General features: G+C 49.2%; 1 protein-coding gene across 5 annotated transcripts in view; it reads left to right on the top strand.

The window, feature by feature from the left end:
- The window catches only part of LOC137420783 (protocadherin-11 X-linked-like), a 37,861-nt gene extending 31,679 nt beyond the window's left edge, over nucleotides 1-6,182 (top strand). For 4 of the 5 annotated variants that reach the window (XM_068106139.2, XM_068106159.2, XM_068106168.2 and 1 more), the window contains 4 exons: nucleotides 925-1,261; nucleotides 2,059-2,207; nucleotides 4,706-5,009; nucleotides 5,413-6,182. In XM_068106139.2, coding sequence (XP_067962240.2) covers nucleotides 925-1,261; nucleotides 2,059-2,207; nucleotides 4,706-5,009; nucleotides 5,413-5,501 — 879 coding nt within the window. In that variant the 3' untranslated portion in view covers nucleotides 5,502-6,182. Of the gene's footprint in view, nucleotides 1-924; nucleotides 1,262-2,058; nucleotides 2,208-4,705; nucleotides 5,010-5,412 lie in introns of those variants that run through there. The other variant, XM_068106195.2, reaches the window with a different exon arrangement.
- Nucleotides 6,183-25,314: the final 19,132 nt, after the last annotated feature.

Here is a 25,314-nt window from a genome sequence, read left to right as displayed (position 1 = left end):
TCACAAACTGCTGGGAACCTATCCCCCCCTTTTTCCATTGAAACAATGTCCCCACATTCGCGGATTCCAAATTCACGGCATTTTCCAGGAACATATCCCCCGCGAATGTAAGAACCTGAGACGGTCCTGGATCAAACAATGGTTCAAACCGACTCGTGATGTTTCGGATTAGTTGTCGGCCATATTCCCTGACCGATCGGGTATGACACCTCCACCTGCTCCGTCCCACAGGGCACCTCCAGAGTTGCTGACTGGTCACTGTATACCTGTAAAGGGATACGGTAAACAACTTGTACCGCACTATTTGTGAAGACGAGAGCTTGAGGATTTGAGGTGCTTGCGGAGTAACCAAAGGACAATCCAGGCCGATGAGGAGTAAACGATTGGTGATCTTGTGAGATGCTCCTGACCTATCGATACCTTTTGCTATGACGACTAAACGGACAGCCCCGTAGTTAAGATGGTTTGAATCCATTTTGTAAAAACAGGGAAAGCAGAATGTGAAAGTATTCATTAACTTTAGAAAATCCCTTCATTCCAAATGCATTTTATAATCTATATCAGGATTGTGTATAACAGTGACATGAAGAAATGAATTTTTTATTCCAAGTCGAGGCTCATGGAAGAGAGACTCGTGAATTGGACTTGTATTTATATCGCACTGTGTTATTTGGGAGGTTTGACTGCAATAACCCTTCCACTTTCCCAGTTTTTACCAAACAGGTCCAATGACATGGATTTTGATGATAGTTTTTAAATTACTTTTATTTATTATCCCAGTTATCCACATGTACAAATTGTCCTCTTGATTCCCATTCCATGGGTCTTGCCAACTCGTTTTCTCTACCAGCTTGTTCTCTCCAATTTTCCTCTCATCCTACCCCTTCAATTTTCTTCTGGTCTTTTCCCTAATGTCCACCTTAGAGCCTGAACAACTTGTGGAAACGGTCCAATCCGCGGGATAACAACACGAGGTCGGATCAAATCAAATTGGGTGCACATTTTGCTCCTGGACTTGGCCTCGCATTGTCCATGCTCGCCGTGGCAGGATGCATGGTGATTGCTTACCTGTGTAAACAACGTGGCTGCACACATTGTCGTAAACGAGTGGAAACCAAGCCCACTCGGCGCCACCATGAACGGCGGCACGGACGAAAAGGCGAACACCATGCCGATCAGACCAGTGGCTTTGTGCACTGTATGAAGAACCAGCGCATGAGTCATGATGAACATATGGAGCTTGATGGTCACAACGAACAAGGTGTCATCACAATCCTCCATAATCTACTCCCTCTCCCTCGCCCTCTCTCTATTTTTTTTTGTACACCGCTCCTTTCCTATGCCATCTCCAGGCACTGCATGACGTCATTGGCGGGCACCCGGCGATGACGCGCGCTGTAAGGGAGTACTCAATTTTCACTCCGGTTGTTTGTTTTCTTGTTTGTCCGGGTGATATCTCAGCCATCCTTTGAGCTAGGAAGCTGCAAGTTGGGCAAAATAGTGAGCATGTGCTTTAGAGAACACCACACATATTTACACCACACATATTTACATTGAGAAATTATTCCCAGCCCCTTCCACACCCCCATGTGACACCGTAGCCACATAGCCTCATCGTCTGTGTTACATCCCACAGAAAGTTGTATTTGTACACCGAGTTTGTAACTTAAAAGATGCATAGAACACATACAAACAAAGAGAGAGAGACATTTTTGCCTTTTATAGGTATAGATATAAATACATGGACTCCTCCCATGCTCTTCTACCAGCAGAAAGCTGCATAACTGCAATCATGAAAGACTGCACAAGGTAAGCTCTTCCTTGCCAGAGTTTTCCACAGCTGATTCAAACTCTTCCCAGAGTCCCTCCACAGCTGCAACAACATTTACACACAGTACACACAAGAGAATCCCAATGCTAGACACCCCCTCAGGTGCCGGACCGGTTTCATCGCTTATTGGCGAATCATCAGCTAAAGCGCAGATGGACACGTGTACCGGAGGCTACCAAGCATGTACCACGTGTAAACACTCGTTTCCCACTTTCTTTGACTTGCAGTGTTTGGCAGAGAGTCCATCCCTGATCTGGCAGGTCACTATCATCAAAGTAACTACATAATGTGGCCAACATTACCCACAGGCTCTGTTTTTTCATTGGACTGCAACCTAGCCCACCTACCTTTGGACAACACCTTCTGCAGCCAGCAGGTCAGTTATTCCATGGGCACGGGGCGCTGCACGGGTACGGGGAGATGTATCGGCCCAGTGGTACAGCTCAGGTGCGAGATTGGCACAGGGATTGGATTGTGCACAAACTTTATGTTGAAGCTCCATCCAAATGATGATTAAGACTGTACTGATCAATGTAATCGTGCGGCAGATATTTGTCATAATTTGAAGCAATTGTGCACTTTGTGATGAAGGCATGACATTTGGCAGGATGTGAAATCAACATAAACTCAGCATTTTCAGTAGTGGAGTCATGCTAAAACTGGCCCTATTAACATGGCAGCCATATTGGATTTCAAAATGGCCACCATTGCCAACCAATATCCATAAAAGCTCCACTTCTAAGACAGATAAAAGGTTGAATGAAGGTTCTACGCCATTATATGGTAATGTGGTTACTGTTGGTGACGTACGCATATGCATCATTGCGATCGCGCATGCGCGACCCGGAGGTTCCGGTGTCTTGTCTATCTTGGTGTGCGTTGCCTCTTGCCTCGTCATCCGATAAAGTGCGATGATTAAAAGCTGATGTAACAAAGCTTGAACGTGTTTAGGTTGGGCATTCGCTCTGAAGGAATAGGCGTTTACCTTCGCTGACGCTACTCGGATTTCTGGGCCGAGAACCTTTTTTCTTTGGTCTGGGACCCTGATTATGTTTAGTTGCCTTTGGTACTTGCCTTTCAAATAGCCAGATTGGATAAGGGCAATGGTATATTTGTTTTGTATACAGAGTCGAGGTTCGTGGAAAAGCTCAAACAATGAATGGATCAGGACATCACATGGCAAGAGGAACAGCTGTGAGGGAATGGGGGACATGGGAAACCCTAACAGCTGAGGTTAAGGACAAAACAGAGGGAGATTGGACACACAATGGGTGTGGGGAGGAACGGGACCAGGAAAGGTTGCATGGGGTGGACAAGACGGATACAGAAGGAAAATCTGAGGAAGGAAAAACTGGAAATTTGGAAGGAGGGGGCAAGGGCGGGGGATTAATGGGTGGAGAAAAGATCAAAGTTTTGGAATGGGGATCGATCATCTGAGATGGTGGTGAACAGCTGTCTTGAAGACCTGGAACGAAGAATGAGATTGAAGAGAATGTGGAAGTTGAGTCCATAGGTGGGAAAAAAGTTGAACGGATGAGTCGAGGTGAGCAGTGATCTTGGTTTAACCAAAAAGGGGTTGCTGGTGGACTGCGTGCACCCTGCAGAAACCTAGGGGGTGGGGGAGCAAAGCACAAACAACAAAGGGTGCAAGACCAGAAATGAGACAGAGGCACTGGAGCCAGCCCAGAGGGGAGAGCAGTACTCCATCAAGCTGCGTATGAAGGCCTTTTAGGTGGATAGGAGTTCAGGTGTGCCAAGGAAAGACTGTACGACGGAGGATGCCCATTGGGCGGCTGGCTTTGGAGGCCAACTTTAAATGTGGTTTTCCCAAGAAAGATCCTGGCTGATAGCGAGACCAGGAGTTTGAATGACTGAACTTCCTCAAGAGGATTGTTAAGAGAGTACGTGGAGGGTTTGCCGGACGGTCCGATGAGCATTGTCCCGATGGGATTTCGGAGAGAGAGAAATAGTGAGAGTGTCAGATTTGTCTGCATTGAAAGACATGCCATATTCCAAGTGTTTCACCATCTTGTGATTTTTTTTTTCCAAGATCTGAAGAGAGGGAAGAGGCTGCAGCCAGGCCTGTCTGAATCATGAGGGATGTCACGGCAGAGGGTGGACTCGTCAGCAAATAGATAAAAGGGATTTTCGAGAGTCAGAGAGATCATTGATGAAAATCAGCAATAGGACTGGGCCTCGAACACTGCCTTGGGGAACTCCAGCCTCGACAAGGAGAGAAGGTGAAATGATTCCGTTGAGCCACATGTTGGTTATGGGAGTAGAGGAAGTCAGTAAGTCTTGCATAGTGTTGGTCTTGCGAGAGTGACCATCCCACAGTAAATGGTCAAATGAAAGAAAGTAGATTGATACGTAAAACTCATTTCAAGAATATCATACATTTGGCATGGGCCCGTGTGTTCTAAGGTATGCTTTCTGGTTAACACATTCATTGATTTGCTGGAGACCTTGGAGTGCAAGAAGCAAAGTCCTGTGCCCAATGTCTTTTAACGTTATACAACAAGGCGTGACAAACGACCAATCACACAAGCACAGCCATTTTGAAATCCAAGATGGTGGCCGTAATGGGGTTATTTTAGGGACTTTTCTTCCTCCCTGAGAATGGTACTTTATGCTGTGAACACCTTGTATGCTTTAATCACAAAGGGCACAATTCTTTTGCATGTCTGCCCCACTTTTAGAGTTCATGATTGGCCATGACAGCCCTCATTTTGGATCTGTGAATGGCAAATTGCTTTGTTGGCACAAGCCTGGAGTGGATATTTCCATTTCATAACAAAGGTAACAACAATGCAGGCAGTGTCCTGACCTCTTGCCATAGGTGATATTCTCAACATCCCAACAACCCCTCCTTAGACTTCAAATGATCCTCAAACCTGTGCCCTTTGCTATCCCGATGGGATCAGTTGCAGTGATTTGTCCTTCATGCCTGACCAATCAGGAGCTATGTCACCTGCTCTACCGTACCTGCCTCCAAGGAACTTAAGGACCGATGAAAAGCGGTTTGAGGTGGTGTATCCCTACATGCCTTGCGAAGAGTTCGCTGCATTATCAACACCAGGTGATCTCTCGGTACGATGGACTCGAGGTTCTGCAATGCCTTGTGTGCATCAAGCTTATGGGGAAATGAGTCGAGATCGGCTTCTGCCACCAGATGGAGGTGAGAACAATGGGATGCATTTGAAGAGGGAAATGAAAAATGCAGGAAAAGATTAATTTACAGTGTCGGGTGATTCTAAGAGAAGTGTGTACGTAGATTATATAAAAGAGAAACGGGAAAACGGGAAATTCGCTGGATAATTTGAACTTGTGCTTTTTGGATTCACATGAAGTTAGATAATTCGGGAATACATGCAACAATGTTGGAGAAATATGAGAATATGGAAGTGCTGACACACAAACAAAGGAACTATCCTGTCGCTTTAGTTTGTACCATAAATACACCAATCTGTGAAATGTAAAACGAGGCAAACAAAGAGGAAGAACAGAAGGAAGTTTTGCTTTAACACCTTTTCTTTACTTTCCCCAACCTCTCATACTCTTCCGTCCTCTCACCCTACCAGCTGGTGCTCTGGATGTTCCTGATGATGAAACGCACCTCATGTCAGACGAACCTCACACGACTCATCGATCCGTACTGCCCGGACAATAAACCGGCGGCCGTGTCATGTTAGCAAGACATGTATCTGAAGCAGCAGAAATGGTCAAACATATCACTCATTGATTTAACTTGGAATGAACCAACATAGTTGGAAGTGGCATTGGACTGTGATTCACTCAAATGTTTGTAAAGCCAATCCGTTTGGAGAGATGAGGTTAAAACGGGGGTCAGCCGGTTTGTTTGGCTTTATGACAACCTGCTAGCACAAAGTATTCACATGTTGGGATATGTGCAGCCAAAGTTGGGAAGGATAAATACCAGAGATAAATTGCCAAAGTTGGGAAGGATAAATAACAGAGATAAATTGCCAAAGTTGGGAAGGATAAATAACAGAGATAAATTGCCAAAGTTGGGAAGGATAAATACCAGGGATAAATTGCCAAAGTTGGGAAGGATAAATACCAGAGATAAATTGCCAAAGTTGGGAAGGATAAATACCAGGGATAAATTGCCAAAGTTGGGAAAGATAAATACCAGAGATAAATTGCTAAAGTTGGGAAGGATAAATACCAGAGATAAATTGCCAAAGTTGGGAAGGATAAATACCAGAGATAAATTGCCAAAGTTGGGAAGGATAAATACCAGGGATAAATTGCCAAAGTTGGGAAGGATAAATACCAGGGATAAATTGCTAAAGTTGGGAAAGATAAATACCAGAGATAGATTGCCAAAGTTGGGAAGGATAAATACCAGAGATAAATACCAGAGATAAATTGCTAAAGTTGGGAAGGATAAATACCAGAGATAAATTGCTAAAGTTGGGAAGGATAAATACCAGAGATAAATTGCCAAAGTTGGGAAGGATAAATACCAGGGATAAATTGCCAAAGTTGGGAAGGATAAATACCAGGGATAAATTGCTAAAGTTGGGAAAGATAAATACCAGAGATAGATTGCCAAAGTTGGGAAGGATAAATACCAGAGATAAATACCAGAGATAAATTGCTAAAGTTGGGAAGGATAAATACCAGAGATAAATTGCTAAAGTTGGGAAGGATAAATACCAGAGATAGATTGCCAAAGTTGGGAAGGATAAATACCAAAGATAAATACCAGAGATAAATTGCTAAAGTTGGGAAGGATAAATACCAGAGATAAATTGCCAAAGTTGGGAAGGATAAATACCAGAGATAAATTGCCAAAGTTGGGAAGGATAAATACCAGGGATAAATTGCCAAAGTTGGGAAAGATAAATACCAGAGATAAATTGCTAAAGTTGGGAAGGATAAATACCAGAGATAAATTGCCAAAGTTGGGAAGGATAAATACCAGGGATAAATTGCCAAAGTTGGGAAAGATAAATACCAGAGATAAATTGCTAAAGTTGGGAAGGATAAATACCAGAGATAAATTGCCAAAGTTGGGAAGGATAAATACCAGAGATAAATTGCCAAAGTTGGGAAGGATAAATACCAGGGATAAATTGCCAAAGTTGGGAAAGATAAATACCAGAGATAAATTGCTAAAGTTGGGAAGGATAAATACCAGAGATAAATTGCTAAAGTTGGGAAAGATAAATACCAGAGATAGATTGCCAAAGTTGGGAAGGATAAATACCAGAGATAAATTGCCAAAGTTGGGAAGGATAAATACCAGGGATAAATTGCCAAAGTTGTGAAGGATAAATACCAGAGATAAATTGCTAAAGTTGGGAAGGATAAATACCAGAGATAGATTGCTAAAGTTGGGAAGGATAAATACCAGATATAAATTGCCAAAGTTTGGAAGGATAAATACCAGAGATAAGTTGATAAATTTGGGAAGGATAAATACCAGAGATAGATTGCTAAAGTTGGGAAGAATAAATACCAGATATAAATTGCCAAATTTGGGAAGGATAAATACCAGAGATAAATTGCCAAAGTTGGGAAGGATAAATACCAGAGATAAGTTGATAAATTTGGGAAGGATAAATACCAGAGATAGATTGCTAAAGTTGGGAAGAATAAATACCAGATATAAATTGCCAAATTTGGGAAGGATAAATACCAGAGATAAATTGCCAAAGTTGGGTAGGATAAATACCAAAGATAAATTGCCAAAGTTGGGAAGGATAAATACCAGATATAAATTGCCAAAGTTGGGAAGGATAAATACCAGAGATAAATTGCCAAAGTTGGGAAGGATAAATACCAGGGATAAATTGCCAAAGTTGGGAAGGATAAATACCAGGGATAAATTGCCAAAGTTGGGAAGGATAAATACCAGATATAAATTGCCAAAGTTGGGAAGGATAAATACCAGGGATAAATTGCCAAAGTTGGGAAGGATAAATACCAGGGATAAATTGCCAAAGTTGGGAAGGATAAATACCAGATATAAATTGCTAAACTTGGGAAGGATAAATACCAGATATAAATTGCCAAAGTTGGGAAGGATAAATACCAGAGATAAATTGCTAAACTTGGGAAGGATAAATAGCAGGGATAAATTGCCAAAGTTGGGAAGGATAAATACCAAAGATAAATTGCCAAAGTTGGGAAGGATAAATAGCAGATATAAATTGCTAAACTTGGGAAGGATAAATAGCAGGGATAAATTGCCAAAGTTGGGAAGGATAAATACCAAAGATAAATTGCCAAAGTTGGGAAGGATAAATACCAGATATAAATTGCTAAAGTTGGGAAGGATAAATAGCAGGGATAAATTGCCAAAGTTGGGAACGATAAATACCAGAGATAAATTGCTAAACTTGGGAAGGATAAATATCAGATATAAATTGCTAAACTTGGGAAGGATAAATACCAGAGATAAATTGCTAAACTTGGGAAGGATAAATATCAGGGATAAATTGCTAAAGTTGGGAAGGATAAATAGCAGGGATAAATTGCCAAAATTGGGAAGGATAAATACCAGAGATAAATTGCCAAAGTTGGGAAGGATAAATAGCAGATATAAATTGCTAAACTTGGGAAGGATAAATAGCAGGGATAAATTGCCAAAGTTGGGAAGGATAAATACCAAAGATAAATTGCCAAAGTTGGGAAGGATAAATACCAGATATAAATTGCTAAACTTGGGAAGGATAAATACCAGATAAAAATTGCCAAAGTTGGGAAGGATAAATACCAGAGATAAATTGCTAAACTTGGGAAGGATAAATAGCAGGGATAAATTGCCAAAGTTGGGAAGGATAAATACCAAAGATAAATTGCCAAAGTTGGGAAGGATAAATACCAGATATAAATTGCTAAAGTTGGGAAGGATAAATACCAGATAAAAATTGCCAAAGTTGGGAAGGATAAATACCAAAGATAAATTGCCAAAGTTGGGAAGGATAAATACCAGATATAAATTGCTAAACTTGGGAAGGATAAATACCAGATAAAAATTGCCAAAGTTGGGAAGGATAAATACCAGAGATAAATTGCTAAACTTGGGAAGGATAAATAGCAGGGATAAATTGCCAAAGTTGGGAAGGATAAATACCAAAGATAAATTGCCAAAGTTGGGAAGGATAAATACCAGATATAAATTGCTAAAGTTGGGAAGGATAAATAGCAGGGATAAATTGCCAAAGTTGGGAACGATAAATACCAGAGATAAATTGCTAAACTTGGGAAGGATAAATACCAGAGATAAATTGCTAAACTTGGGAAGGATAAATAGCAGGGATAAATTGCCAAAGTTGGGAAGGATAAATACCAAAGATAAATTGCCAAAGTTGGGAAGGATAAATACCAGATTTAAATTGCTAAAGTTGGGAAGGATAAATAGCAGGGATAAATTGCCAAAGTTGGGAACGATAAATACCAGAGATAAATTGCTAAACTTGGGAACGATAAATACCAGAGATAAATTGCTAAACTTGGGAACGATAAATACCAGAGATAAATTGCTAAACTTGGGAACGATAAATACCAGATATAAATTGCCATTTTTTTTTTAATTTTTGAAGTTGGGAAAGATTACTCAGGCCTGTTTCCTCCCCCACTGACACCCCCTCTCCCTTCCCACCACCCCCACCAAGATAACACCGAGAATCAAGTGATTAAATTTCACACCTTATTATCTTTATTTATATATATATAAGAAAGTTTTTGTTTGTTTGTTTGTTTGTCTGCACGTGCTAATCTCCTGAACGGTGAAAGATAGGAGGAAACCTCTGAAACAAAAAATGTCGGGACGGGCCCCGGGAAGGTTATAGGCTAAGTGGCGAGGCCGGTCGAGGCCCACCTCGGCAGGGCTGGGCCCATTTCGCAATAAATCTTCTTCTTCTTTAAAATTTCTTTTGAAGTACAACTTATGCACTTAATAGGAATTTCTGACTGATTTCAACACATGCTTTCAAAATTGTCTCTCGCGGGGCCCGGCAGAAGAAAGAACAAGGAATCGTTGAGCACTAACTGATACTGGGCTCGCGTCAGACCGATGTACAGAAGATTAAATTAATTCAAAAAGAACCCGGGCAACGCCAGGTGCATTCAGCTCGTTTGTATATATTTAAAGCATGACTGTATTTATTATTTGTTTATATTTTCAGCTTATTGTGTTGGCTTACTGTTTTTTAAGCATCAATAAAGATGCATTTCCTGACACTATTTGCCTTCTTGGTTAATTTCTCAACATCCTGGGTTACCTGGCAGAAGTGATGCATGTGAGGGTGAAATTAACACCTTAGGTTTCAATTTATGTTTCTTGGAAGAGACCAGGTCAGTCATCACTGGCAGGACAGGAGGTAACTTCCCTCCCACTCCCCCCCCCCCCCTCACCCACCTTCCAAATTTCCAGTTTTTCCCTCTGAGAGTTTGCTTCTGTATTCGTCATGTCCGCCCCTCCCCACACCCACTGTTTGTCCGTCTCCCTCTATCTTGGCCTTCAGCTCTTTTTTCTTTTTTTTGTGTACAGAGTCGAGGCTCGTGAAAGAGCTAACATTTATCAAACAAACAAATCAAACAAACAAGCAAACAAAGTATATAAAAAGGGGAGCGGTCGACAAGATGGGGCGAGAAGGGGAGGAAGCACACAAACACAACATCTGAGAGCAGGGACATCGGGACAGGGCCTGGGGGGGCGGGGGGGTGGGGAGGAGCAGGATAGGTATAAAACGCAAGGACACCAAGGACTTCCAGGAAAGAAGTCGGCACCTCAAAAAGTGGATTTGGGGTGAAATTAGCGGGGGTAGAAAAGGTCAAGGTTTTGGATGGGGGAAGATAAGAGATGGTGGTTGGCCATAGTTGTCACACGATGATGGTGGTTGGCCATAGTTGTCACACGATGATGGTGGTTGGCCATAGTTGTCACACGATGATGGTGGTTGGCCATAGTTGACCTCAGCAATCATTGGTGGTTGAATTCAGTGACCTGATCTGCAAAACCTCTTCGAATTTCAAGTTAATTGAATGAAAATTGAGGATTCTAGAAATCTGACAAAATTGTTTACCTTTGCCCTATTTTTGACCTTTTGACATCAAAATCAATAGGCTTTATCTTTATGACCAACTCTACCGTTTATTGAAGTTTCATGAAGATCAGTTAAAAATTGTGACCTGTAGGCGGTTGACATACAGACATAGACATACAGACATAGACATACAGACATAGACAGACAGACATAGACATATAGACATACAGACATATACATACAGACATAGACATACAGACATAGACATAGACATAGACATACAGACATAGACATACAGACATAGACATACAGACATAGACATACAGACATAGACATACAGACATAGACATACAGACATAGACATACAGACATAGACATACAGACATAGACATACAGACATAGACATACAGACATAGACATACATAGACATAGACATACATACATAGACATAGACATACATAGACATAGACATAGACATACATACATGCAGACATACATACACGCAGACATACATACACGCAGACATACATACACGCAGACATACATACCCGCAGACATACATACACGCAGACATACATACACGCAGACATACATACAGGCAGACATACATACATGCAGACAGGCAGACATACATGCAGACAGGCAGACATACATACATACATACATACATGCAGACAGGCAGACATACATACATGCAGACAGGCAGACATACATACATACATGCAGACAGGCAGACATACATACATGCAGACAGGCAGACATACATACATGCAGACATACATACACGCAGACATACATACACGCAGACATACATACACGCAGACATACATACACGCAGACATACATACACGCAGACATACATACATGCAGACATACATACACAGACATACATACAGGCAGACATACATACATGCAGACATACATACATGCAGACATACATACATGCAGACATACATACAGGCAGACATACATACATGCAGACAGGCAGACATACATGCAGACATACATACATGCAGACAGGCAGACATACATACATGCAGACAGGCAGACATACATGCAGACAGGCAGACATACATACATGCAGACAGGCAGACATACATGCAGACATACAGGCAGACATACATACAGGCAGACATACATACAGACAGGCAGACATACAGACAGGCAGACACAGACATACATACAGACAGGCAGACATACATACAGATAGGCAGACCTGCAGACATACAGACAGACAGACATACATGCAGACATACATGCAGTAATCGGCTTGTTCCTGTCACCTACCTGTCACCTGTTCCTGTCACCTACCCAACTCATCCACCAAGATTTGTCATAATCCGTGAACAACCTTTTTACATATCACACTATATACTGTATCGCTTTTGTCCCGATCTCTCAACCGTGAAGAATCACTTATGCAATTTTCGAATCCAGATCCGGACCGAATATGCAATTTCTGTTCAACCTAGCACGTGACCCACCCTCCAGGAGCCTGGGATTGTGCATTACCTGCTGAAAAGATATAGTCTGTATATTTCAAGGAGGCTCTATTGATGTTTGTGTGGTGTGCCTCTAAAGTTGTGTCTCAGGGGTGTAAAGGTCAAAAGAGGCTAAATGGTCCTAGGGGTCTAAGAGTCGTCAGGGGTCTAAATATATAAAGGGTATTTTCCAATAGTAGTTTGGGTCTAAAAGGGTCTAAGCAGTCTAAGCAGTCTAAAGAGTGTAAATGTCTTCAGGAGTCAAAGGTGTTAAAAAAAAGTCTAATGGGCAAAAAGGATCAAGGGGTCGAAGTGGTTTAAAGGGTAAAGTGATTGAAGCAGTCTTAGGGGGTCTTAATGGTTCTGAAGAGTCTTGGGGTTTGGTTCCAAAACGGTCTGATGGGGTCTTAGGATTTTAAAGGTTCTAATGGGGTTTTATTGTTCAAAGGGTTATAACGGGATATACATGCGGCTTTTGGAGCGGCTTATTGTACAGCGGCTTGTGGAGTCTTCAGCGTCTTGGGGGGGGGGGTTGTCTTTACGGGTATTTTTCCTCTATCATTAACGTTTGTCGAAGTGCCTCCATTTCCTGGGTTAAACTTTCCATTCTGTCATCTGACTGGCCCACCACCCTGTCCTTGCTCTTTTCATGAGATCTACCTGCTATGGACATGACATTTGAGATAGATCTCCACCAGACACTTGTATGCTTCTGCCACCCGGTGGGGTATTCATTCTTTTCTGCATCCCACTTCTGACACCAAAATGTAAGTGGGTCAATGAATGCAGATGGGTGCTTGATCCGAATATGTTTTATTCATCCATCGAAAAATGAGCGAACCCATGAGTAGGGTGAAAACAAAAAGAAACTAGGAAGTATCTGAATACAAACAGACGCGGATGGGCTTTGCATTTCCGACTTCTTCTTCTTCTGTATGCTCAAAATAACAAAAACAGTTTTTAAAAACTACTAAAAATGAAAATTGATGATTTTATGCAGCCTTGACCTTTGAGCTGCAGATCTAAAAAAAGAAAAAACGAGCAGTAGCTTTAAAATTTCAGTTCAATTGGACGAAAATTGACTTTTATGCAAACTTGACCTTTGACCTTTTGATCTAAAAAACACCAAAACAATCAACGGTACGGCTTTTTGATTGGTGAACCAATTCAGTGACCCAATATGCCAATATGCAAATTCTTAAAATTTCAGGTTAATCAGGTGAAAATTGACAATTTTATGTGATGCTGAACTTTGACCTTTTCACGAAATTAAGCCAAACTTTAAAAGCGCGGAACGGAGCGTGGGACTGAGCGCGAGACGGTGTGCGAGCCGGAGCGCGGGACTGAGCGCGGGACTGAGCGCGGGACGGAGCGCGGGACTGAGCGCGGGACTGAGCGCGGGACTGAGCGCGGGACTGAGCGCGGGACTGAGCGCGGGACTGAGCGCGGGACTGAGCGCGAGACGGTGCGCGAGATGGAGCGCGGGACGGAGCGCGGGACTGAGCGCGGGACGGAGCGCGGGACGGAGCGCGGGATGGAGAGCGGGACTGAGCACGGGACTGAGCGCGGGACTGAGCGTGCGACTGAGCGCGGGACTGAGCGTGCGACTGAGCGCGGGACTGAGCACGGGACGGAGCGCGAGACGGAGCGCGAGACGGTGCGCGAGACGGAGCGCGAGACTGTGCGCGAGACGGTGCGCGAGACGGAGTGCGAGACGGAGTGCGGGACTGAGCGCGAGACGGTGCGCGGGACTGGGCGCGGGACTGGGCGCGGGACTGAGCGCGAGACGGTGTGCGAGACGGGTGCGAGACGGAGCGCGAGACGGAGTGCGAGACGGTGTGCGGGACTGAGCGCGGGACTGAGCGCGAGACGGTGTGCGAGACGGAGCGCGAGACGGAGCACGAGACGGTGTGCGAGACAGTGTGCGGGACTGAGCGCGGGACTTAGCGCGGGACTTAGCGTGGGACTGAGCACGGGACTGAGTGCGGGACTGAGCGCGGGACTGAGCGTGGGTCTGAGCGCGATACGGTGTGCGGGACTGAGCGCGGGACTGAGCGCGGGACTGAGCGCAGGACGGTGTGCGGGACTGAGCGCGGGACAGAGTATGGGATGGAGCGCGGGACGGAGCCGGATAGTACGTTATCTGGCGGGTAACCTCCGTGTATTAACAGTTGATTCAAGAGCAATCTCCGATGTGGCCCTCAATGAAAACCAGGACAACGGACCTGGGACCTGGGGGGTGGGGGGGAGGGGGGAGGGACACCACAGTCATAGCTGTTGGTCAGTTGTTGGTAGAGTGCAGGTGTTTGCAGCAGAAGAGGAAAAGACCTGACAAGTTTCCACGACTACGGTATGGTATGTGATTGTTAATGACATGGATATTTCATGAACATTGCCCTTGTGGCGGGCACAAGGGTCAATAATGCCGCGCACCAGTGGGTGGCGTGAGCGTCCAGGCGGGGAACTGAAATACATGCCCCGCCTTTCGGCCAATCGGCCACGCCCGGGGGCAAGGCGTGGCCTCGGGACATATATGCGGGCTCTAAGCTCGAGCCCGCCCAGTGCTGATATGCGAGCTTGTAATAAAGACTCTTGTTTGTATCCACGCGTTGTGGCCTACCTCTCTGGCAATCAAGTCATGTGTGCACAGCACCACACTGGTGACCCCGATTGGTTCAGCCGATGCTGACCCCCAAACGCGCCATGGCTACCAACGCCGTCGCAATCAATCTCCCGGAGTTTTGGGAAGCGCAAGCCGACGTTTGGTTTGTGCAGGCCGAAGTTCAATTCCAACTCCGGGGCATCACGGCGGACAAGACCAGGTACTACCACGTGGTCGCCGCCCTCGGGCTCGGCACTGCCGCCCACGTCGTGTCCATCCTTCGGCGCCCGCCAGGTGACCACAAGTATGAGGCACTCAAACGTCTCCTCCTCGCCACGTTCGGGCTCACGGAGGTCGAACGTGCCGACCGCCTCCTGGACCTTCCCGCCCTCGGCGACACACGACCATCCGTCTGGATGGATTTCATGCTGTCCCTGCTGGCAGACCAGCGCCCGGATTTCTTATTCCGAGCACTTTTCCTACGCCAGCTACCCGGACAGGTGCGCCTCGCGCTGGCCGGTTCCAAAATAACAGAACCCTCTCCCTGGCTGGAGAGGCTGACAAGTATTTCGAGGCCTGCGACACGCGGTCGGTGTTGCCGTAGTGTATCCAGGCGCGGAGGCTACAGCACCCCCTGCTTCCCTCGTGGCCGCTGCTACACCCCGCCAACTACCGCCACCACCACCGCCACCGGCACGGCCACCGCGGGGGCCACCGCCGCAAACCTGGTGCTACTACCATGCCAGGTTCGGCAGCAAGGCTGAAACGTGCCGCCCGCCGTGTTCTTTTGACGGGTCGGGCCGGCGCTCACTTGCGGCCATGAGCGTCGGCCATTCCCGCAGCCTCTTGTTCATCACGGACACCTCGTCCGGTCGCCGTTTTCTGTGCGACACGGGAGCGCAGGTAAGCGGCCTCCCTGCCTCCACGTCCGACAAGCAAGCCGCGGGCCGGGGCCCTGCTTTGCTTGCCGCCAACGGTACACCCATCTGCACATTCGGGAAGCGTTGCCTTTCACTACGGTTCGGAGGGCAGCGCTTTCAATGGTCGTTAGTCACCGCCAGCGTGCCAATGGCCCTGCTCGGCACGGACTTCCTATGTGCGCATGGGCTGTTGGTCGACGTTAAGCGCAGACGTCTCATCCAGGCCGAAACCTTCAGCTCGCTTGCTTGTTCGCTGAGCGGCTCACCGAGCGGCTTGCCAAGCCGCTTGCTGAAAGGTTACGTCCCGGCGAGGTTAGTCTGTACGCTTCCGGCAGCAGACGAGTTTACCTGCGTCCTCGCCAGTTTCCCGGCCCTCACGCGGCCCACCTTCTCAGCGGTGGCCGTCAAACATGGGGTGGAGCACCATATCCCCACGGTCAGGCCGCCGGTCTATGCCTGGGCACGCCGCCTCAACCGCACGAAGCTTGCCATGACGAAAGCAGCGTTCGCCACGCTGGAACGGCTGGGTATCGTACAGCGCTTGGGCCTCTCCTCTGCACATTGTGCCGAAGCCCGGCGGCGGATGGCGGCCGTGCGGTGACTACCGCCGGCTCAATGATGCCACCACCCCCGACCGCTACCCGGTCCCGCATATCCAAGACCTTTCCGCCCGGTTGGCAAACACGACCGTGTTCTCCAAGGTGGACCTCATCCGGGGCTACCACCAGGTCCCCATACAACCGGACAATGTCCCAAAGACGGCCGTCATCACCCCTTTCGGCCTCATGGAGTTCCTGCGGATGCCTTTTGGGTTGAAGAATGCGGTCCAGGCGTTCCAGCGGCTCATGGACAGCGTCTCGCATGACTTACCTTTCATTTATGTCTACCTGGACGACATCCTCGTCGCGAGTGCGTCCCGTGAGGAGCACCTGCTCCACCTCCGCACGCTTTTCGAATGCCTGGGCCAGCATGGCCTGATCATCAACCCCGCAAAGTGCCGTTTCGGCATCGCCGCCATCGACTTCTTGGGGCACCGCATCACCAGGCACAGGGTCGTCCCTTTACCGACCAAGGTGGAGGCCGTCAAGAGTTTTCCACCCCCCCGCACGATCAAGGGGCTCCAGGAATTCCTGGGCATGGTCAATTTTTACCACCGCTTCATGCCCCGCGTCGCCCAGCTCCTCCGCCCCCTGCACGAGGCCCTCCGGGGAAAGCCGGGCAAAGGTGACATCGCCTGGTCGGAGCCGATGGCCGCGGCATTTGCGGGCGCAAAGCTGGCCTTGGCCAACGCCACCATGCTGGCGCACCCGGCGCCCGATGCACCGATCGCCCTCACCACCGACGCGTCGGACTACGCGGTGGGCGTGGTGCACGAGCAGTGGGTGCGTGGTGCTTGGCAGCCCCTGGCGTTTTTTAGCCGGCAGCTTCGCCCGCACGAATGCCACGACAGCGCCTTCGACCGCGAGCTGCTCGGGCTCCACCTGGCGGTCCGACACCTCCGCCATCTGGTCGAGGGCCGCCCGTTCACGGCTTTCATTGATCACAAGCCCCTTGTGTTCGCGATGGCCAAGGTCGCCGAGCCATGGTCGGCCCGGCAGCAACGTCACCTCTCTGCCGTGTCCGAGTACACGACGGACATCCATCACGTCGCGGGTAAAGACAACCCGGTGGCGTATTGCCTTTCCCGGTCCGTCGCGCACGCGGTCCACCTCGGGATCGACTATGCCCAGATGGCGGAGGACCAGACCGCCGACCCTGGCATCCACGCCTTGCGGACCACTGGCACGGGCCTCCGCGTCACCGAGGTGCCGTTCGAAGTCGCGGGCGCGGCCCTCATGTGCGACGTCTCCCTCGGCCGGCCTCGCCCCATCGTGCCTCCTGGCTGGCATCGCCTGGTTTTTGACGCCATCCACGGCCTGTCCCACCCGGGCACAAAGGCCTCCCAGAAGCTCGTCACGGCGAAGTTCGTCTGGCATGGCTTCAGGAAGGACGTCCGCGACTGGGCCAGGACGTGCCTCGCGTGCCGGCGCGCAAAGGTCCACCGTCACACCCAGGCCCCGTTGGCCCCGTTTACAGAGCCCGAGCGTCGGTTCGACCACGTCCACGTCGACTTGGTGGGACCTCTGCCCCCCTCGCGGGGGTTCACCCACCTCCTCACCATGGTGGACCACACCACACGGTGGCCGGAGGCCGTGCCATTGGCAGCGACGTCTGCGGCTGATGTGGCACAAGCCTTCATCGCCACTTGGGTTGCCCGGTTCGGTGCCCCCTCGGACATCTCGTCCGACCGCAGCCCCCAGTTCACCTCGGAGCTCTGGGGCGCGGTGGCGCAAGGGCTCGGTGTCAAACTGCACCGCACCACGGCCTACCACCCCCAGGCCAACGGCCTGTGCGAGCGCTTTCATCGCTCGATGAAGGCCGCGCTCCGGGCCAGCCTCCGCGACGGCAGCTGGACCGACAAGCTCCCCTGGGTCCTGCTGGGCCTCAGGACGGCGCCCAAGGACGACCTGCACGCGTCCTCGGCGGAGCTGGTCTTTGGACAACCGCTGCGGGTACCGGGCGAATTAATCGCAACAGCGCTCCACCCTGCAGGAGACCGCCCGGAGGTTCGCCCCGGTGCCGACGGCACACCACGGTTGCCCGTCGTCCCACGTCGCCCCGGAGCTTCCCACGGCGGAGTACGTTTTCGTCCGGCACGACGCCCACCGGGCACCGCTGCGGCCCCCGTACGACGGGCCCTTCCGCGTGCTGGAGACCGGGGACAAACATTTCACCGTGGACATCGGCGGTGCCCCGGATCGTATCTCCGTGGACTGCCTCAAGCCGGCCCACCTCGAACTGGACCACCCCCCGCAAGCAGCTCTGCCTCCGCGTCGAGGCCGCCCCCCGGCGGTCAGACCCCCGGCACCCCCAGCCCCGCCGTCCCGCTACCCCCCAGCCCTGCACGCATCGCCAGGGGACGTTTCCGCCGGGTCATCCGGCTTGCCCGCAAGCTCACGCTTCAGGTGCGCGGGAATTCTGGGGGGGCGCGTGTGGCGGGCACAAGGGTCAATAATTCCACGCACCAGTGGGTGGCGCGAGCGTCCAGGCGTGGAACTGAAATACATGCCCCGCCTTTCGGCCAATCGGCCACGCCCGGGGGCAAGGCGTGGCCTCGGGACATATATGCGGGCTCTAAGTTCGAGCCCACCCAGTGCTGATATGCGAGCTTGTAATAAACTCTTGTTGTATCAACGCGTTGTGGCCTACCTCTCTGGCAATCGCGTCGTGTGTGCACAGCACCACACCCTGATACAACTGCGTGAATAATTGGGCTGCATTGTGTGAAGTTGTTGCTGACGTTTGTTGTTCATGTTAATTGTGCAGTTATTTAACGGTAGTTTTGTTGGGAGAACAAAATTGTGAAGGTGGCAACAGTAAAAAGGACCCTGAATAATTAATGAGAGGGATGAAGACAGGTTAGTGAGAGGAAGAAGAAGCCGAGGAGGCGGGGCGGTCGGTGCATTTGTTAGAGAGGAAGAAGAAGCCGAAGCGGCGGGGCGGTCGGTGCATTTGGGAGAGAGGAAGAAGAAGCCGAGCAAGCGGTGCTGTTGGTGCATTTGATAAAAGAGGAATAAAAAGCCGAGAGCGGTGCTGTTGGTGCATTTGTTCTTGTTTTCTGGGAGTAACTTGGATGAAGCTGTGCTGTGTAAGTGAAGGTTCTTTAAAGTGTTTGCGACGTCAAATAAATCATTGCTGAACCAATCTGTGGACTCCTCTGGATTACGCACAGGTCGTAACAATATCAATATAATTTAAATGGTAAAATTATATTTTTGTGATAGTTTTGTTTTGTTACACACTAAATAATGAGGCAGGTTTACGTTAGTTAAGAAGCAGTAAAGACCGTTATTTGCGGTGTATAGTTATACTCGAGTTTGCCAAGGCTGGTATCTCACATTTCCGTAATTGTTTTTTCCCCTTATTACAAATAAGGATATTTTAAATGGTACTTTATCCATGTGACGAGGAGAAAAGGAAACTAAATGTAACGAATACGGTATCTAGTACGTATTTATAACGCACGGTGTTATGGTTGGGTGTTAACCGTTGGCGTTCGTGTTAACTCTAACTGTTATGGTCGAACAAGGCAGCGCGATTCTGGTTGACCGAAATCCCCTATTCCACAGCTATGTCCTCGGTGAAGTTTGGATTGGACGAAGGGGTAGACGCAGAACTGGAGGTGTTGAAGCTCAGAGAGTTGGTCTCTCGGCTCGAGAAACAAAATGAGGTGTTGAGAGCTTCCGGGCCGACCAGTACTAGTCCTACAGGACCGCTTCCTCTCAGGCCTGCCAACCAGTTACCGCGGGACGATGTGCAGGTAACACTTCAGCGGTCACCTGGGGGGGGGGGTTGAGCTGCGTGTCACGCTTCGGTCGGCTACGGGTGGAGGAGGTGCGGGTCATGCTTCAGATAGTCACCGGTGGAGGAGGTGCAGCTCATGCTTCAGATAGTCACCGGTGGAGGATGTGCAGCTCATGCTTCAGATAGTCACCAGTGGAGGAGGTGCAGCTCATGCTTCAGATAGTCACCGGTGGAGGATGTGCAGCTCATGCTTCAGATAGTCACCGGTGGAGGAGGTGCAGCTCATGCTTCAGATAGTCACCGGTGGAGGAGGTGCAGCTCATGCTTCAGATAGTCACCGGTGGAGGAGGTGCAGACCATGCTTCAGATAGTCACCGGTGGAGGAGGTGCAGACCATGCTTCAGATAGTCACTGGTGGAGGAGGTGCAGCTCATGCTTCAGATAGTCACCGGTGGAGGATGTGCAGCTCATGCTTCAGATAGTCACTGGTGGAGGAGGTGCAGACCATGCTTCAGATAGTCACCGGTGGAGGAGGTGCAGCTCATGCTTCAGATAGTCACCGGTGGAGGAGGTGCGGGTAACACTCGTGCCTGTCAGTCATGGATGGGGGGGGGGGGGGGGGAGGAGGAGGTGCGGCGCATGCTTCAGATAGTCACCGGTGGAGAATGTGCACCTCATGCTTCAGATAGTCACCGGTGGAGAATGTGCAGCTCATGCTTCAGATAGTCACCGGTGGAGAATGTGCACCTCATGCTTGAGATAGTCACCGGTGGAGAATGTGCACCTCATGCTTCAGATAGTCAACGGTGGAGAATGTGCACCTCATGCTTCAGATAGTCACCGGTGGAGAATGTGCACCTCATGCTTCAGATAGTCACCGGTGGAGGAGGTGCAGCTCATGCTTGAGATAGTCACCGGTGGAGGATGTGCAGCTCATGCTTCAGATAGTCACCGGTGGAGGAGGTGCAACTCATGCTTCAGATAGTCACCGGTGGAGGATGTGCAGCTCATGCTTCAGATAGTCACCGGTGGAGGATGTGCAGCTCATGCTTCAGATAGTCACCGGTGGAGGAGGTGCAGACCATGCTTCAGATAGTCACCAGTGGAGGAGGTGCAGACCATGCTTCAGATAGTCACCAGTGGAGGAGGTGCAGCTCATGCTTCAGATAGTCACCGGTGGAGGAGGTGCAGCTCATGCTTCAGATAGTCACCGGTGGAGGAGGTTCAGCTCATGCTTCAGATAGTCACCGGTGGAGGAGGTGCAGCTCATGCTTCAGATAGTCACCGGTGGAGGTTGTGCAGCTCATGCTTCAGATAGTCACCGGTGGAGCATGTGCAGCTCATGCTTCAGATAGTCACCGGTGGAGGAGGTGCAGCTCATGCTTCAGATAGTCACCGGTGGAGGAGGTGCAGCTCATGCTTCAGATAGTCACCGGTGGAGGAGGTGCAGACCATGCTTCAGATAGTCACCGGTGGAGGAGGTGCAGACCATGCTTCAGATAGTCACTGGTGGAGGAGGTGCAGCTCATGCTTCAGATAGTCACCGGTGGAGGATGTGCAGCTCATGCTTCAGATAGTCACTGGTGGAGGAGGTGCAGACCATGCTTCAGATAGTCACCGGTGGAGGAGGTGCAGCTCATGCTTCAGATAGTCACCGGTGGAGGAGGTGCGGGTAACACTCGTGCCTGTCAGTCATGGATGGGGGGGGGGGGGGGGGAGGAGGAGGAGGTGCGGCGCATGCTTCAGATAGTCACCGGTGGAGAATGTGCACCTCATGCTTCAGATAGTCACCGGTGGAGAATGTGCAGCTCATGCTTCAGATAGTCACCGGTGGAGAATGTGCACCTCATGCTTGAGATAGTCACCGGTGGAGAATGTGCACCTCATGCTTCAGATAGTCACCGGTGGAGAATGTGCACCTCATGCTTCAGATAGTCACCGGTGGAGAATGTGCACCTCATGCTTCAGATAGTCACCGGTGGAGGAGGTGCAGCTCATGCTTGAGATAGTCACCGGTGGAGGATGTGCAGCTCATGCTTCAGATAGTCACCGGTGGAGGAGGTGCAACTCATGCTTCAGATAGTCACCGGTGGAGGATGTGCAGCTCATGCTTCAGATAGTCACCGGTGGAGGATGTGCAGCTCATGCTTCAGATAGTCACCGGTGGAGGAGGTGCAGACCATGCTTCAGATAGTCACCAGTGGAGGAGGTGCAGACCATGCTTCAGATAGTCACCAGTGGAGGAAGTGCAGCTCATGCTTCAGATAGTCACCGGTGGAGGAGGTGCAGCTCATGCTTCAGATAGTCACCGGTGGAGGAGGTGCAGCTCATGCTTCAGATAGTCACCGGTGGAGGAGGTTCAGCTCATGCTTCAGATAGTCACCGGTGGAGGAGGTGCAGCTCATGCTTCAGATAGTCACCGGTGGAGGTTGTGCAGCTCATGCTTCAGATAGTCACTGGTGGAGCATGTGCAGCTCATGCTTCAGATAGTCACCGGTGGAGGATGTGCAGCTCATGCTTCAGATAGTCACCGGTGGAGGAGGTGCAGCCCATGCTTCAGATAGTCACCGGTGGAGGATGTGCAGCTCATGCTTCAGATAGTCACCGGTGGAGGAGGTGCAGCCCATGCTTCAGATAGTCACCGGTGGAGGATGTGCAGCTCATGCTTCAGATAGTCACCGGTGGAGGATGTGCAGCTCATGCTTCAGATAGTCACCGGTGGAGGATGTGCAGCTCATGCTTCAGATAGTCACCGGTGGAGGAGGTGCAGCCCATGATTCAGATAGTCACCGGTGGAGGAGGTGCAGCTCATGCTTCAGATAGTCACCGGTGGAGGAGGTGCAGCTCATGCTTCAGATAGTCACCGGTGGAGGAGGTGCAGCTCATGCTTCAGATAGTCACCAGTGGGGGAGGTGCAGCTCATGCTTCAGATAGTCACCGGTGGAGGAGGTGCAGCTCATGCTTCAGATAGTCACCGGTGTAGGAGGTGCAACTCATGCTTCAGATAGTCACCGGTGGAGGAGGTTCAGCTCATGCTTCAGATAGTCACCGGTGGAGGAGGTGCAGCTCATGCTTCAGATAGTCACCGGTGGAGGTTGTGCAGCTCATGCTTCAGATAGTCACCGGTGGAGGATGTGCAGCTCATGCTTCAGATAGTCACCGGTGGAGGATGTGCAGCTCATGCTTCAGATAGTCACCGGTGGAGGAGGTGCAGCCCATGCTTCAGATAGTCACCGGTGGAGGATGTGCAGCTCATGCTTCAGATAGTCACCGGTGGAGGATGTGCAGCTCATGCTTCAGATAGTCACCGGTGGAGGAGGTGCAGCCCATGCTTCAGATAGTCACCGGTGGAGGAGGTGCAGCTCATGCTTCAGATAGTCACCGGTGGAGGAGGTGCAGCTCATGCTTCAGATAGTCACCGGTGGAGGAGGTGCAGCTCATGCTTCAGATAGTCACCGGTGGAGGAGGTGCAGCTCATGCTTCAGATAGTCACCGGTGGAGGAGGTGCAGCTCATGCTTCAGATCGTCACCGGAGGAGGAGGTCCGGGTAACACTCGCGTCTAGCATGGATGGGGGGCGGTGGGGGGGGCACTGCTACGATGTTTCACAATCAACTAGTTAATTAATTAATTATCTTACCTTGCGAACACCCGAACAGTGAGCTATGGGATGTCATCCCTTGCAATTTCAGAGTATCTATCTATAATCTATCTATAATTCCAGTAATCTCTGTCTGTCTGTCTGTACGTCTGTACGTTTGTTTGTTTGTCTGTGACCGCTGTTTCTCGACAACTACCGGTCCGATATACTTGAAACTTGCCAGGTATATTGCTGGGGACCCGGATGTGCCTTTTCAAGGTTTCATATTAATCGGACAATTACTTACCGAGCTATGTCCAAAAAACGATTCAACCAATCAGAGAGCAGCGAACGATCGCGTGTGCCGAACGTGGAGGACACACTCTGCCTCGGATGGCACATTTGAGAGCGTATTCATTTATTTCACGTTTGCAAACTATGTTGGCGCTATGTTGGCGTTAAACGATGTTTTAAAACTAATAAAAACGAATTTGCGATTCATTCGCTTTCCTGCGCGTTTGTGTACGCGATGGCGATTTCTTTACCAAACTCCGGAAGCCGTTCGCTTTGGACCGAACCATTTCATGTAAATAGAGGGGGGGGATTGTCACCACTCGCAAGCCGTTCGCTTTGGACCAAACCATTTCATGTAAATAGAGGGGGGGGATATAATTTTAGATATATATATATAGTACGGGCATGCCCGAGTTCCAGCAATCTCTGTGTGTGTGTGTGTGTGTGTGTGTGTGTGTGTGTGTGTGTGTGTGTGTGTGTGTGTGTGTGTGTGTGTGTGTGTGTGTGTGTGTGTGTGTGTGTGTGTGTGTGTGTGTGTGTGTGTGTGTGTGTGTGTGTGTGTGTGTGTCTGTGTGTGTGTTTGTTTGTCTGTGACCGCTGTTTCTCGACAACCACGGATCCGATATACTTGAAACTTGCCAGGTATATTGCTGGGGACCCGAGGATGTGCCTTTTCAAGGTTTTAAATTAATCGCAGAAGTAGTTACCGAGCTATGGCCAAAAAACGATTCAACCAATCAGAGAGCAGCGAGCTATCGCGTGTGCCGAACGTGGCGAACACACTCTGCCTCGGACGGCACATTTGAGAGCGTATTCATTTATTTCACGTTGGCAAACTATGTTGCCGCTATGTTGGCGTTAAACTATGTTTTAAAACTAATTAAAACCATTTCATGTAAATAGAGGGGGGGGGGGGGGGGGGGATTGTCACTGTACTCGCAAGCCATTCGCCGTTCGCTTTGGCGTTGCGAATGGACCAAAACATTTCATGAACCAAACCATTTCATGTAAAGCGTTCGCCGTTCGCTTTGGCGTTGCGAATGGACCAAAACATTTCATGGACCAAACCATTTCATGTAAATAGAGGGGGGGGGATATAATTTTAGATATATATATAGTACGGGCATGCCCTAGTCTATCTATAATTCCACTAATCTCTGTGTGTGTGTGTGTGTGTGTGTGTGTGTCTGTGTGTGTGTTTGTTTGTCTGTGACCGCTGTTTCTCGACAACCACGGGTCC

The sequence above is a fragment of the Myxine glutinosa genome, chromosome 1 (assembly GCF_964187855.1).
Source record: "Myxine glutinosa chromosome 1, kmMyxGlut1.1, whole genome shotgun sequence".
Taxonomy (NCBI): Eukaryota; Metazoa; Chordata; class Myxini; order Myxiniformes; family Myxinidae; genus Myxine; species Myxine glutinosa.
This window is presented reverse-complemented; position numbering and strand designations above follow the sequence as displayed.